The sequence below is a fragment of the Mus caroli genome, chromosome 10 (assembly GCF_900094665.2).
Source record: "Mus caroli chromosome 10, CAROLI_EIJ_v1.1, whole genome shotgun sequence".
In the NCBI taxonomy this organism is placed as follows: domain Eukaryota; kingdom Metazoa; phylum Chordata; class Mammalia; order Rodentia; family Muridae; genus Mus; species Mus caroli.
This window is the reverse complement of record NC_034579.1, coordinates 53,978,687-53,995,086: the sequence shown is the minus strand read 5'-3', so window position 1 is coordinate 53,995,086 and position 16,400 is coordinate 53,978,687. Positions and strand designations below refer to the sequence as shown.

At 43.6% G+C, this 16,400-nt stretch overlaps 1 protein-coding gene across 1 annotated transcript in view; it reads left to right on the top strand.

Annotated features, from left to right (window-relative positions):
* Window positions 1–16,400, top strand: part of Mcu (mitochondrial calcium uniporter) — a 168,659-nt gene that overhangs the window by 112,133 nt on the left and 40,126 nt on the right. Inside the window, exon 2 of the mRNA XM_029482392.1 lies at window positions 11,487–11,556. Within this exon, the coding sequence (XP_029338252.1) occupies window positions 11,487–11,556 (70 nt within the window). The remainder of the gene's footprint in view (window positions 1–11,486; window positions 11,557–16,400) is intronic.

The following is a 16,400-nucleotide window of genomic DNA, read 5'->3' as shown; positions in this document are numbered from 1 at the left end:
TTCACGTGTACAGATGCACATTAGTTTCAACTTCTCTACATAGGTGCATTTACGTGTTCACATACATGTTGGCTTTATTTTTTTCCCAGTTCCTTTACCTGTAAACACTTTAACCCTGATTTCGTAAGAACACTAGCATTCTCTATCTCTTGTGCACAATATAAGAGCTGTTTTCATCTCTGGAACCCTTTTGTTACCTGTTTTTAATCTGTATTCAGGAACAAAGGAAGCGGGAGGGAGTATTAATAGCTGCCGCCCACCGCCTAAGTTATTCACCACTGTGCATCGTTCAGAATCCAAGTGTGAAAAAGAGAGAAGTTCAGCTTCCGTGCTGAATAAATACAAAGTATTGAAGGGACCGGACCCCAAAGCCTTATTCAGGCTGTCTCTTGAACCGTTTCTCCGAGCTGCACAAACCGTTAAATCATTCCCCTCAACTACTTCATTGTGCGTGACACATGTCAGGAAAGAACACATCGCTATTTGTCTTCACAAATTCATAGCTTTCTGAGTTGTAAAGACTCACGACGTCTGCTGTAAGACCTGTTCATTTCAAAGGCGAAAAGTCTGGTTCAAGGTCATGGAGCTAGATATGACTGGAGAATCTCATTTTCAAGCTGTCTGGGCAGCATTCTTTCTACCACAGGGATTCTCACTGAAACTCTGTTGCTTCTGCCAGAGTCTTGATAAGAGAGGAGGTGGAGGTCTGAGACCACCACACCTCCATTGCTCCTGCCTGCCCTTGAATCTGGTTTGGGTGAGCTACACAAGGCTTTTCAAGGTTCGGTTTGTATAAGAATTTTCCGCTAACCTTGTTACAAAGCCAGAGGGCTAAGGTGGGAGCTGGGAGTCTGCACCTCACTCCTGACTAGCTCCTGGGTGATGCAGACGCCACAGGTGCAGGTGACAGCTGTCAGAACCAGCCCAGGTTCGCATAGCCCAGGAGTCCCCCAAATAGGAAAGAGTATTTTCAAACATTACCCAGTACTGCACTTTATAAAACCCAGAAACTAATGTAATCAACACCTGTTTCTCCACTACCAACTGAAAACGAAAGACTTCCAAGGTCATTGCCGCAGTGACTGGAGACTTCATAGACGTAGCTGGTAATACAGAGGGACCCATAGATTCAAGTCTTCTGCCAAAGAGCGCTGTCAAGAAGACCACGACACCATGTTCCATTCTCCATGCGCGATGCGAGCGTTTTCCAAATGATGTCTGTTTAGTCAGTCTGACAAGTGGCATTGTGCTTTGATTCCTTTTGGAACAGTAGAAAAGGTTATCAAGAACAAATCCTAGTGTTTATGTGATGATAAGGATTTTTGTGGATAAGGATTCTTAAGAATTTTTGTGGTTGGGTATTTTGTCGTCTAAAATTAGTTAACAGTATAGTTATTAAACCAACTCAATGTAACATGAAATCCACCTGCAGCAGCCAAAAATAAAACAGACCTTAAATATGTAGGTGAAGGAATGCTCTAACTACTCCCCAAGTGCCTGTAGCTGTCGTCATTTCTTCTAATTTCTCAGACTCCCTCAGCAGTAAATAAAACATCAGCAATAATTCCCCAAGGGAAAGAGTAGAGTACAAAGCCGTCATAAAGCTTGTCAAAGAAGCTGAAATAGGGGAAAAGGGTGGGGGGCGCGACAATTCTGTGAAATAAGTCTTTATGAAGTGTCTGCTTCCTCCTGGCATACTGAGGGGTCCTAATGTGTAAAGAGATTAATATGTATGAAGTCTTCTGGCTGACCATAACCCTAAAGGGGAGTCTGTCATCAGAACAGATATTAGAACACAGCATGGTGGAATAAAAGGGTTTGGACAGAATCTAGGAACAGTGTATGGAAGATGTAAAGAAGATGAACTTGAAGACATAATGTGTTTAAAAGTAATACAAGGGCTGGGGGTGTGGCCTAGCTGGTAAGCATGCTTGGGGGTGTGGCCTAGCTCGTGAGCATGCTTGCCTGACGTTTTCAGAGTCATGGCTTCAGTATCCAGCACCACAAATGATCCCTGAGGAAATGTACACCCCCAGTGCTTGGGAGCTGAAGGCAGGAGGAGAAGAGATTCAAGGTCATCCTTTGCTACAGAGAACCTAGAATCACTGTTCAAAACACAACCAAAAACTCTCCTTTGTTTTGTTTGTTTGAGGCAAGCGTCTCCTGTAGTTCTGACTGGCCTCAAACTCAGTACATAGTCAAAGCTAGCCTTCAGTTCTAAATCCTCCTGGCCTCTACCTCCCAGGTGCTGGGAACACTGGCTTCAATCACCATCTTGATCCCCTCTAAAACATTGGTAATTTAGAAGGAAAAAACCTGGTTTATTCTTTTTATGTGTATGTATGGGTTCTTGTGAATTCATGTACACTACAGGCCTGCCTGAGGACTCCAGACGAGAGCATTGGATCTCCCTGGAACTGTAGTTACAAGTGTTTGTGAGCCACTTGGTGTGGGTGCTGAAAACCAAACCTGGCTCCTCTGAAAGAGCAGTAAGCACTCTTAACTGCTGAGCCCTGCTCTAGCCACTGGCAACAAGTATTTTTTTTAAGTCACTTCACTTGGATAGATTTAATAATTTACTAAGAACAGAAGTTGCCTTGGGAATTGAAGGCATATACTTTTATATATTTAGTCATGACTTCTTTTATGACATTACAATGTATCTAGTGGGGAAAACATTAGTCCAGATATAATAAAGTCTAACAGTCATTTAAAATAACCAGAGGATGAATAATTTTCTGATATCAAAGCATTAAATCACACATATTAATAGCACTCTGACTTAAACTGCATAAGACACTTTGTTTCATAAGACACTTTGTCTCCTAGTTATCCAGAGAGTCCTGCGGTTCAGTGTAATTGTTTTTGTTGCTATCTGAAGGGACATTTCTGAAAAACCTGGAGTATCTGCCTTTCACATGGTAGGGCTAACCTTACACAGATTTCGGGGTACAGATCCTCATGCTTTTAAAAAAGAACTATATTTTCTAATGGATGAGACTTTCCAGTAAGAGGCAAATCTCTTATAGAGATGGTTTGTGTGAGTGTGTTTCTATAGAACATTAAAGTTCAAATACAAAGCTTCACTCGAGTGTGGTCACTCACCCTTAAGTGAAATAGCCAACAGATGTAGTATTAATATAACAGGTGGGAAACTGCATCTTGGGGCCTGAAATTCCAGGTCCCAATAACTAATAACTTTTTTCTAATAACTCCAGGGTCTCCCCTTCTCTCAGTCCTCAAGCTTTGAGAGCTGAGTGCTTGAGTTGGTACTTTGATTGAAGGTAGTAAAAGTCTCTCACTGGTGTGATGCTTCAGTAGTTTTATTTTATCAGGAGATAAACGTGGAAAAAAAACCAAACTTCAAATTGAGTACACTGCTATCTATAGATATGTTTTGCTATAGGCCAACTGCAATAGTTTTACACAGTTAATTATAGAATGCCCATAAACTCTGGAGGGGGGGGGAGGAGGAGGAGGAAGAGGAAGAGGAGGAGGAGGTGATGGTGGTGGTTAGGGAACAGTCTTGGGTGTCATTCTTCAGGCACCATCTGCCTTTCTTCTTCTTCTTCTTCTTCTTCTTCTTCTTCTTCTACTTCTTCTTCTTCTTCTTCTTCTTCTTTCTTCATCTTCTTTCTTCTTCTTCTTCTTTCTTCTCCATCTCCTTCCCTTCCCCCACCCCTTCTTCTTCAACAGGCTCACCACCTAGAATTCAATAATTTGGGTAGGCTGGTCAGCAAGTCCCCAGGTTCCTCCTGTGCTCCCCCCCCCCCACACACACCCGGCACTGGCATTACAAGCACATTTCACCATGTCTGGTTTTAAAAGTGCTTCTTATATATGTAATACCATACTTACATGTAACACATTGTGACTACATTCACTGTCCCATTCTTTCTCAGACCCCTTTTCTACTCCATCAACCTCCCTTCCCAACTGACCCTCTCCTATGCTGTGTCCCTCCTCTCTCCTTTCTCCCCCTCCCCTCTCTCCCTTCCTCCTTCCCTCCTCCCTTCTTCCCTTCCTCCCTCCTTCCTCCCCTCCCTCCATTTTCCTTCCCCTCTTCCTTCCTTTCTTCCCTCCTTCCCTCCCATTCCTCCCTTCCAGCTTCCCTCCTTTCCTCCTTTCCTCCTTTCCTCTCTTCCTCCCCTCTCTCCATCTCCCTCCCTTCCTTCACAAGACGGAGGGAAGGATGTTCAGGCAGTCACAGTTGGCATTCATCCTGATCAATTCCATCTGGAAGACAACACCCACAGCACTTCTCTCTGTCCTTAAGTTTCCTCGGGCTTTCTACCTGTCTCGAGAAGCTGGTGTGATTCTGATAGGTCAGCCTTTATGTGTTACTTGGCCTTTTTCTCTTGTGGATTTAATATTCTTTGTTCTGTGTGTTTAGTGTTTTGATTATTATGTGGCAAGAGCATTTTCTTTTCTGACCCAGTCTATTTGGTGTTCTGTAAGCTTCTTGTACCTTTGTAGGCATGCTTTTCTTTCGATTAAGAAATTTTTCTTCTATGATCTTGTTAAAACTATTTTTTGAGCTGGGAATCTTCTTCTCCTTCTTTTATTCTTAGGTTTGACCTTGTCGTGGGATCCCAGATTTCCTGGATGTTCTCAGTTTTATAGATTTAACATTTTCTTGGACCGATGTATCTATTTCTTCTATCGTATCTTCAGCACCTGAGATTCTTTCTCTCTTCCATCTCCTGTATTCTGTTGGCGATGCTTGCATCTGTTGTTCCTGTTGGCTTATCTAGGTTTTCCATCTCCAGGTTTCCCTTGGTTTGTGTTTTCTTTATTATTTCTGTTTCCATTTTCAGGTCTTAGGCAGTTGTATTTGTTTCCTGCAACTGTTTGTTTTTTCTTGGCTTTCTTGTCATTCTTTAAGGGATTTATTGATTTCCTCCAATTTTTAAATTGTCTTTCCCTGGTTTCCTTTAAGGGATCTATTTATTTCCTCATTAAGGTCCTCTATCATCTTCATAAAGTTAGTTTTAAGGATGTTTTCATGTGCTTCAGCTGTGCTGGAATATCCAGGGCTTGCTTAGTAGCATGGCTGGACTCTGGTGGTGACATGGTGTCCTGGCTGTTGGTTTCTGTGTTCTTAATCTGACATTTGGGCTTTTGAGCGATTGGAGGCCTGGGTGCTGAGTTCTGGGTTTGTCTTTGTTGGGATGGGTGCTGAGTTCTGGGTTTGTCTTTGTTGGGATGGGTGCTGAGTTCTGGGTTTGTCTTTGTTGGGATGGGTGTTTCTTCCTTGGTTTCTGTTTCCTCTCTGGCCCTCTGGCTGGAGTGCCCTGTGGTAGAGTAGAGGGTCTCTGCCTGCGTTGGGAGCTGGTTTTCTGATGGCCTGGATGGTCTCTGGTGGAACAGAGCATTTCCTTCCAAGGGGGCTGGAGTTCTGGCTCTGTGTATGGCCTCTGATCTAGCTGAGAGTCTTCTGGGGTTCAGAATGCTGGCCTTGCCTCTGGTCAGGTAGGAAGCTTCCTTGAGAAGTGTCGGCTAGGGTACGGTGGTGACTCGAACTCAGGTTCTTAAGTCCTCAGAAGGTGAAGCATTTTGTCCACTGAGCTAGCCCGGCTGGACGAATACTCTGGTCTTGAAAAAGACACTTTGAGACAGCATTGAAAGGATCCATTTTTATAAGTGTGTGGATGGATCATGCTGATGTAACGGCGTGTAACAGGGATGTAGAATCTGACTGATCTAGACTGTGGCACAGTGAGGCTTTTTCTGGCCACGTTTCAGCTTTGGACAAATAGTTGTTATTCATCTAAAGCTCATTGGCCTGGTTAGTTACAGTATGCTTTGGGGTAGTTAGTATGTATTTGTTTCCGAAATAAGACTCGGTCTTCTTGGGTCTCTGGTAGGTTTGCTCTTCTGGCTGTGTAAGGTAGATGAAGGGAAAGTTGATTTATGTTACCAGTAAGGGACACAAAAGTAGCATTAACTTGGATTTAATTGTGGGATCTAAGGACATGGGATATCTCTTTTTAATACTCAAAGGTTTTGAATTAGCTTAAGTCCTATGACTTGGGGGAAGATAACGTTTTGTATTCTAAGTTGACACTGCTAGAGATTTTTCTTCCTGGGTGAGGGTTAAAGGTAACCTGTCGCAGCACACACGGAAGGGTGGCCTTATGCATTTCTTACATTAATTACACGTTTTTGCACTCCCCTAACATTCTCAGGTTACTTCTCAGAATATGTGGACTTCCCTTTACAAAAAATAGAAACTTACTTTCTTTGCAAAGGTCTGTGGTGCTAGCCCATCTCTTTATTTGGCATTGATGGTACCCAGAGACTCCCAGAGACTTCTCTCCCTGGGTATTTTTATGCCTTCCACAGTCTCTCTTCACCTTGATTTTGGTCACTCCCTATATGAAGAATATGCACTGTTTACCGAGAATGTCTTTCTTTTTATTAACTATTTGTTAGTTATTTGGTTGTTTGTTGGTGTTTGCTTGCTTGGTTTGCTCAGGTTTTGTTTTGGTTGAAGAGCTGAGAATCCACCCCAGGGCTTATGCATGCTAAGCTTGCACTCTTCCACATCCCTAACAAACTAACAAACTTGTGTTTGATTTGATTTTGTGGTTTGTTTCTGTCATCTAGGCTAGCCCTGAACTCCTGTATCCCTCTCCCAGGAGCTGATATACACATACCATATACATATACATATAGCTCCATTCTTGGCTCCCAGCAAACTTCCTGATGTGTTTTTTAATGTTAATATTGGCCAAATATTTATGAGATGCTTGCTACTTTAGAACAAAAGAAAACTAAAAAGCTTACTATTTTATTGTGACATATCAAGAATAAAGAGATGCAGCACGGATAATTCTGATTTGGGGATCACAGGATACAGGGGGCGAGGAGCAGGACTTCTTCGGTGATGAGCATTCATTACCCATTTCCAGGTTGCTTTTGATTTGTTGTTTTTCCTCTGTATTGTTACCATATTTCAAGGAGAAATGGCTAGAACAAAATCATTTTTGTTTATGTTAGTCTCAACAAATTTCTCATGAGAAATCTTTAAAAAAAGTTACAGACCAATATCTGTGTGTGGACGATTCAATAAATAATAGCCTGGGATGGTGGCTGTAAGTCACAGCTGTTTGGGAGGCTGAGGAAGTTGGTGGTTTATGCCCAGGGGTCTGAGGCCAACCTGTGCAACACTGAAAACCCGCCTCTAAATATAATTTTTAGTTGCGATTGTCAGTATCACTATAGACATGGTCTGGAGAGTTATCCCCACACCATGTAAGCTTTATTCTATAGCAAGGGCCAGCTAAGGCTTTCTTAAGGGGCTGCACTACAGACGTTCTAGCTTTCTAAGACCCCGTGGTTTCTGTTGCAATTACTCATTCCTCTCACTGCTGTTGTTGAAATCTGCTGTTCAGAAAGAGTCAGTTGACCTGCAGTGGGCATGAGTGAACTCAGCTGTGTTGCACTAAAATTCTACAAACAGAGGTGGCTGGCCCGCCAGTCCATGCTCATGCTCTACAGCATCCAACAGAAATCATGTCATGTACTGTTGACTGCAATATATATATCGCCAAGGACAATTCGTAAAAATCATAGAGGCTTCTGGCTTTTACAATGTTCCAGCAAATGGTGATCTGAAGTATTTTCAGGTGAAGTGTTCTGATGGTTCGGATGTCTTTTAAGATGTTCTGGGGGGAAATGAGGCATGATAGTGAGTGCCTATTATCCTAACACACGAGGGGTAGAGAAGAGGGTGAGAGGATCCTGAGTTCACATCATTGTTGACTAGACAGCAAGCTTCAGGCCAGCTTTGATCATAGGGAATGCATTTCATAAACATCAAAAGAGAGACAGAGGAGGAGAGCTGGAGGGGAGGGAGTCAGAGACAGACAGACTGACTGACTGACAGACTGACTGACTAGGGAAAGAAGAAAGCAAACTAGCTGGGCCTAGATAAACTGAGTTTGGCAAAATGTTGCTAACTACTGAAGGGAGTGATGGGTGCCTGGGATTTCCTCGCACTTTGCTCTTTCCTGTTCACAGATGGTCGTGGTAAAAGCCACTGCATAGTCATAATGGCCCAGTAAATGTACCAGTCCCTCCCTTCTCTCCTCACACCATAGCATGGGAAGGAGATAAGAAACTGAACTCTAAGCTTTGTCTTCAACACAACCAGGGAGCAACCCCACAGCACTCTGTATAAAGGGCGGCAGCCAGATCTGGTGAAGGCCAGACAGATGCCCGAGACCTCAAGAGGTGACACCCGTGCTTGCAGATCCCCAGCAAAGCCAGACCAGCAAGTTCTTCAGAGTTGGTGGTTGGCCTCAGACACCCCAAAAGCAAATTCAGGGCTTTGGCAAGTACTCCAGGAAAGATTAATGTTAAGAACTAAGATGTCAGGCTTCAGAAAATTCAGTTCTCATGACACCCCCCCCCCTTCAAGAAGAAGTTTGATCCTTGAAGCAATAAAAGTAGAAACTGTAGCTACAGAGTTGGCAGCTAGCATGGAGCCCACTGTCTGTAGAGTGAAGATGAAAACAAATGTGGGTTTGTATCCTCAGAGCGGTGTCTGCATCTCTGAGGCTGGCGCAGGGCGGTGGGGAGGACGAAGGACTAATACTGAATAAACTCATGCTTTATGAAAGCCACCAACGGTCATCTAAGAAAGACCCAGCCACAACGTCACACAAGGAGCATTGAGAAAGCAGGAAGGCAGATAGAGAATGGACACCTGAACTAAACTGATCAGGAAAGGGACATAAAAAAGCCTCAGAACTCATAACAGAGGGAAGACTTTTGTTGTAACATAATAAATATTTTCCACAAGCTAGCATTTATTTGACGAGGACTTGTTATTTCACAAACACTGTCAGTGGTTGAACCAATTAAAATTTGTCCCATGGGTCAGAGAATACAGCCATAAACTAAGTGAGCAATTTGCTTAGAAGAATTGGACCTACCAAAATCAGGGGAAAGCTAAGCATGTTGGGTAGGGGTATATACCTGAAGGCGATCAGGAGAGGCTAACACTGGATCAGTATTTAACATGAGGGGCCAGAGTAGACCTTTCCCAGCAGGAATGACATTTAAAGAGCTAAGGGGAGAGAGGGAGCCAAGTAGTCACGAAAACCAATGTTATAAACTCAGCTGCCATCGTCCTGTCTCCCTTTCCTGGGTGCTGGGACTGCAAGCATGCATCGCCATGCTTTAGTTCACAAGGAAACCATTTAACAAGAAAGCAGTGATCAGAACACCCATAAAACTCCAGACTATACTGCTTGCCCATCATGGTCAAGGCCCTGGGTTTAATCTTCCGTATTGACAAAAAGAAAAAAATAAAAACAAGCACAAGACTCTAAAACTGCATACTGGAAAAGACTAAATATATGTTTTATATTCCTATAAATAAATATAAGGAGACTAGACTTTCCTAATGAACAATTCCCAGATTAGTTCACAGAAATGATAGTAAATAACAGGCCAATAGAGACATTGCGGATGCACACAAGAAAAAAACCTCAGGGTAATGCATTCAGCATTGGTTACTACACTACAACACAGACAGTGGTCATGGGAACAGATGCAAACTCTGTGAGGAGAACTGTAAAATGCTTCTCTAGTATACAGATAAAGATTCGGAAGGAGAGACGTGGGATTCTAGGCTACATCAGGTATAGTTGCATACACCTGTATTTCCAGAGGCAAGTAGATCTCTGTGAGTTTGAAGATAGCCTGGTCTACACAGTGAGTTCCAGGCCGGCAGGGCTACATAGTGAGACCCTGTCTCAAACCACAAAGACTCCTGGATGCCAAGGCTTGACATAATACAGATGGTAGTTTCCCCTATGTCAACCCATGGCATTAGCATGGTCTCGAAACAAAATGCTTAGCACTTACAGGTGAGCACTCACTGTAGACCAGGGACTGTTCTAAGTGCATTATATATACTACCAATTCAGTTCTCCTGATGACTAACCAAGCCAGATACTAAAATTTACCATAAAGCCAGAATGTGGAACCATCGTGGTTATCTGGTTGCGAGCAGACAGATCACTGGACAGAGCAAAGCTTTGTTCAGAAACAGATTGAAACTCATATAAGTATTTGGAAAGGGGGGAGGCTGCTGTCTGAGGTGAGATGAAGATGGGTTATTCGCTACCTCAACCAGCCGTGCTGCCGTGGAAGAGAGATTGGCTGTGTGTCTTTCTGAAATGTGACTGAAATTAAGTCCAATGAATCAAAATTTTAAACCCGAAAGAAAAACCAATCTACAAACGTTCTCTGTAGTTATTTAAATGACTTATTTATATTTTTTTCTAAATATTAGTGTCCTGGGTACTTTTCTCTCACTCTGAAGAGACACTGTGACCAAGGCAACTTATAAAAGAAAGCGTTTAACTAGGCCTTGCTTTCAGAACTCAGGTCAGTCCAGAATCATCATGGCAGGAAGCATGGTGGCACGCAGGCAGGCATAACGTGGTGCCAGAGCCATAGTTAGAGCTTTAATCTTATACAGAAGCAGCAGACAGCGAGAGACACTGGGCCTGGCTTGGGCTTTTGAAATCTCAAAGCCCAGCCCCAGTGACACACTTCCTCCAACAAGGCCACACCTCCTAATCCTTCTCAAACAGTTCCACCAACTGGGGACCACATATTCAAACAGATGTAAGTGCCTGCCAGACCATTCCCATTCCAAACACCACAGTCAGTCTTTCTTACGTTCCCAGATGTCTTCAGGAGGAAGGAGGTGGGAGGTAATGAGATTCCTGCATCCTGTGTTACAGCTGAGTTACCGTGGGCATTGTCCTGGATTCCTAAATGGTCTCGATTGTCTTGGCATGGGTTTTCTTTAGTGCCTTCCTGCCTTCCTTCTGTCATACTTTTGGGACTGGGAAAGGTACAAAGAAAGGGCTTAGTGAGAAATGTGTTCAGTATTCTCCTTGAAACCTAGCTCATTTCTGAGAACTTCAGTCTAGACTCCTGGCCGCAGCACTGCCCTGTGAAGATGCGGCAAAAGTGTGTGGCTGTGACTTCGTTCTAATGCTCTGGGCTCAAGCACTGAGGTTGCCTGTCCAAGATTTTAATAAGAAAAGCAAACAGCAAGAGCCAGAGCCCACTCCAATACTGAAGCTGCACAGTGCATCCCATTCTCATAACTAATGAAAGAGATGCCAATCTAAGGTCTGGCAGCGAGAGGCAGGGAAAGTTAGAGCGGATAGTGCTTACCCAGGATTGCTTTTAAAAGTCAGTAATATATTTTTCCCCCAGGTGTGACTCTCATTTTGTTTAGTATGAGACCACCCAGCTATGTATGAAGATGTGTTTGTTTGTAGTGTCTCTGTTGCTAACAGGCTGCTGGGAATGTCTTTTATTGTTTCCGTTCATTTGCATTCTCTGCTTCCCCATGAAGAGTCAGACTTACACAGTCAGATGCTAGCGTTATTTGGAGCACGTGTGCCTAGAATCAATTTGCCCTGACGGTTTACCTGGCTTTTGTCTCTTAGGCACACCAGAGGCCAGCTTCCTGGCAGAGCGTGGGAGCCGCATATTGCAGTACGGTTGTGCCCTCTGATGGTGAGTTTCAGAAAATCCATTTTTATATCTTACTTTTTTTTTTTCCTATCCTCCTTAGCTTAGTGTTTCCAGACATCTTTAGTCAACATAAACATTTTTTGTTGTTGTTGTTTTGTTTTTTGTTTTTCGAGACAGGGTTTCTCTGTATAGCCCTGGCTGTCCTGGAACTCACTTTGTAGACCAGGCTGGCCTGGAACTCAGAAATCCACCTGCCTCTGCCTCCCCAGTGCTGGGATTAAAGACGTGCGCCACCATGCCCGGCTTAAACATTTATTTTTAATAATTTTATTACATCTATTTATTTGGGGGGTGCATGCATGACATGGCATGTGTTTGCAGGTCAGAGGACAACTTGAGGGGGTCAGTTCTGTCCTCCCACCATGTGAGTTCCAAGGACTGAACTGAGGTTGTCTGGCTTGGCAGTGAGTACCTGTACCTGCTCGGCCACCTCTGCAGCCCACTTGCTGATTTACAGACCATCTTCCCACTCCTGGTTCTCTTGGAGGTCAGGGAAAGGGGATGATGATGGTTAGGGAAAGGGGTGTGGAGCTGGGAAGAGGGTGAATTCAGAGAGTTAACTGATGCAGACGAGTTGTCCGTCAAGTCTTCATAGGTCCTCAATGGTCATTCACGTTTAGAAACAGGTGCTGAGTTACCTCTCTGCCGGTGAAATGAGCCAGTTCAAGCCAGTTTTGATTATATTAAATGCAGGTTTATTGGGAAGCTGCTCTTGGATAAGTTTGCTGGCCCCAAGGACCGAGGCCAGGGAAGTCACCATGGGAAGGGAGAGAGAGGAGATGGGGAAGAAAAATCGAGAAAGTGTGCATGCAGAGAGACAGGAGAGGAGAAGAAAGAGAAGGAAGACCAAAATGTCTGGATTATAGAGGGAGAGGTCCTGGGGGAAGGGGCGGATACTTTGTAAATGTTCAGAGTGCCCCAGACTGTCAAGAGGATTGAAACTTTGTTTATTTTTTTTCTTTAATCAATTTATTTTTTTACTTATTAACTTCACATCCTGCTCACTGCCCCCCTGCTGAGGGCACTCCCTTCCACAATCCTTCCCCCATCCCCTTCTCTGGGCAGGTGGGGGCCCACTCTGGGTGTCCCTCCTACCCTAGCATTTCAAGTCCCTGCAAGGCTAGGTGCTTCTTCTCCCACCGAGGCCAGACAAGGCCTCAAGCCTAAAAGAACATATCCTACGTACCCTTTGGGATAGCCCTCACTCCAGTTGCTCAGGACCCACATGATGACCAAGCTGCATAGCTGATACATATATGCGGGAAGGCCTAGGTTCAGCATATGTTCTTTGGTTGGTGGTTTAGACTCTGAGAGCCCCAAGGGTCCAGGTTAGTTGACTCTGTTGATCTTACTGTAGAGTTCCTATCCCATTCAGGACCCACAGTCCTTCCTCCTGTTCTTCCATAAGAGTCCCCAAGCTCCATCGACTGTTTGGCTGTGGGTGTCTGCATCTGAGTCAGCTGTTGGGTGGAGCATCTTGGCAACTTGTTCCTGTCTGCAAGCATACAGAGCATCATTAATAGTGTTAGGGATTGGTGCTCACCCATGGGATGGGTCTCAAGTTGGGCTGGTTATTGGTTGGCCATTCCCTCAGTCTCTGCTCACTCCCCCATGCCTGTATTACTTGTAAACAGGATAAATTTGGAGTTGAAAGTTTTGTGGGTGGGCTGGTGTCTCTATCACTTTACTGGAGTTCCTGTCTGGTTATAGGTGGTGGCCTCTTCAGGTTCCATATCTCCAGTGATCAAAGCTAAGGTTGCCCCCATTGATTCTTGGATGCCTCCCTTGTCCCAGGCCCTTCTAACTTTCACTACCATTTCTACCATAAATTTTCAATTTACAGAGCTTGGCTTAGGGGTTAACATATTTTGTGTAAACTTCAGTTTGATCTTGTTCTAAATTCAACTCTCTAAGCATTAATTCACAGACGGCATGCATTCAAAGAACATCTTGCAAATTCACAGAAACAACAAAACTGAGAAGCCCAAAATGGATCCTGCAAGCCCCAGATCCTCTATATCTGTCAGTTTAAGTTTACAGGGTAACAGGAATCCTTTCCCCAGTGCTGTTGGGGAATCTGAATGCATACACATGCACTCATGTTTGGTGATTCTTCAGCCCTTAAAGGAAATCTTGCTGGGACCAGCCCAGCATCTAGGTAAATTGAGGCCAACAGCCATGGGTGGCGCCAGTGATTATGGGTGCAAACGTTGCTTACTAATTGTAAATTTTTTCTTCCTTTAAGTCTTTGCTATTCTAAGGCCAAAAACTGATGGCTTCTGGTAATTAACTCCTGCTGTTATCAGCAGGGCATTAAAAGAAGATTTAATTGCTAGGGCTCTTTTCACTCTGGCTCTGGGACCCTTCACAGGGACCACTCTCTGGCCAGGTGAGAGGCTTGGAGTTTGTTAACTCTTTGTGAACCAGAGAGAAAAGGAAAGGAAAGGAAAGAAAGTCATTAACATAGACAACATGCACACCAGAGGTAGCAGAAATGGCTACACCAAAACTTTATTATTGCTTTTAGCTTTTTATAATTTTTAGACAAAAAAAATTCTCTGTGTAAAAAAAGAATTACCTCATAGATAAAATGTTACACAAAAGGGGGAGTTACAGAAGGATATAGATAGTAAGTTCAAAGCAGTGTTTCATTCCATAAGCTCATTATAAGTTCAAAGCCACAGTTTCACATGGCCTTTACTTTATCATAGTGCACACCTGTGGCTTCATCCTTGGACCTGACCTCGAATGAATGCTTTCCCTAGATCACAAATTCGTTCCAAGCCTGCTTTCCTATCCCAATGCAATTAGCCCTTGACACGTGAAGGTTTACAGAGTTCTATTGGCAGCTTTACTCTATAGGGGGCTTGAGATTACTTGTCTCAATTTAAGAGTTCTATAAAAATCACTCTCAGCAAAAGGATGGACCATCTAGAGACTGTCAGATCCAGGGATCCATCCCATAATTAGCCTCCAAACGATGACACCATTGCACACACTAGCAAGCGTTTGCTGAAAGGACACTGATATAGCTGTCTCTATAGCTGGGGCCTAGCAAACACAGAAGTGGATGCTCACAGTCAGCTATTGGATGGATCACAGGGCCCCCAATGGAGGAGCTAGAGAAAGTATCCAAGGAGCTAAAGAGATCTGCAACCCTGTAGGTGCAACATTATGAACTAACCAGTACCCCGGAGCTCTTGCCTCTAGCTGCATATGTATCAAAAGATGGCCTAGTCGGCCATCACTGGAAAGAGAGGCCCATTGGACATGCAAACTTTATATGCCCCAGTACAGGGGAACGCCAGAGCCAAAAAATGGGAATGGGTGGGTAGGGAAGTGGGGGGGAGGGTATGGGGGACTTTTGGGATAGCATTGGAAATGTAATTGAGGAAAATACGTAATAAAAAAATTTTAAAAAATCACTCTCAGAAATTGTGAAATCTTCAATTCGTTTATAAAACATTCCTATATGAGAGTACATCTTCATGCAGATCTGCAGGAAATTTGTGCAATAGGGTGAGCTGATGCCCACGAATCATTAGACTGTGCAATAGTGACAGAAAAAGGCATATCAGCAGCAAGAAGCAACCTGGGTTGAAGTGTCTAAGGATCCTGCACCTTAGAGCTTACCCACTGCAGGCCATGCAAAACAGTGGGCTAGCTCTAGAAAATTCACTTTCATGCCTTAGCCTTTCCTAGGTGGCTTCTGACAAAACCCTTTTGTGGTCACTCAGTTATAGAACAGAGGCGACTAAGAGGAAAATTAGGCTGAAGAAAAACAAGGAAAATGCTACCTGGCATCCTTGTTCCTGTGTCCGGAAGACAAAGAGCTGCCAGAGAAACACTGATAAATATGTAAGCTAAGAAGCAGAACTTGGCTGTGTTGCTGCTGGGGACATGTGTGTGTCAATGTCTAATTCCAGTGTACACTTGATAGCAGAACTTGTCACATGGCCAAGAGCCAGAGATCTGCCGCATCTCCCACTCCTTCCTCTCCAAGAGCCCTCTAGAGCAGGACTATTTCTTTTCCTCCAACATGGTCTTGATGTCACATACAACCATGTCTGCATATGGGTCACTCCTGAATCCCGTTCCTTTCCTCTGCTAGCCCACATTAGCCCTATCCAATTAAGAGATGTTCTCTTCATGTAAGAAATAATCCACAGTGCTGAGACTCTTGGCTTGTGCCAACTAAGAGTATTTCATTAAAAAATGTCTAGCCTTTAGAATTTATGAAGTTACTATATGGTCCATGTTCCTATAACTCAGTATGTTTAGAAATTATATTTTTAAGATCAACAAAATCAGGCTAAAAGAGAGGAAGTTTGGGTGTCAGTTGGTTGGTGTGGTATTCATGGTGATTGATCTGAACTAATAAATTCTTATAGGCATCTGTATTATTTTGCCAATCACTGAATCAAATGTGTTCCTATAAATCAATCCATACGGAAGAACCCTAGTAATTTACTAGTGATAAAACTGTGCAGGGATATAACTGAATGTTATCTGAAATCATGGATGCTAATAGGTTATCCCTGTACTCCACAAGAGGTTAAAAATAATATTTGCACCCATAAATAAATAAATAAATAAATAAATAAATAAATAAATAAAGTAGGCGCTGGAGAGATGCTCAGCAGTTGAGAACATGTACTCCGCTTGCAGAGAACCTGAGTTCTCTTCCAAGCAACTACATCAGGTGGCTCCCAGCTGCCTGTAACTCCAGTTCCAGGAGATCAGACACTGTCTTCTGGATTCCTCAGGTACTGCACACATATCTTATATTTGCACTTGCTCTCTCTCTCTCTCTCTCTCTCTCTCTC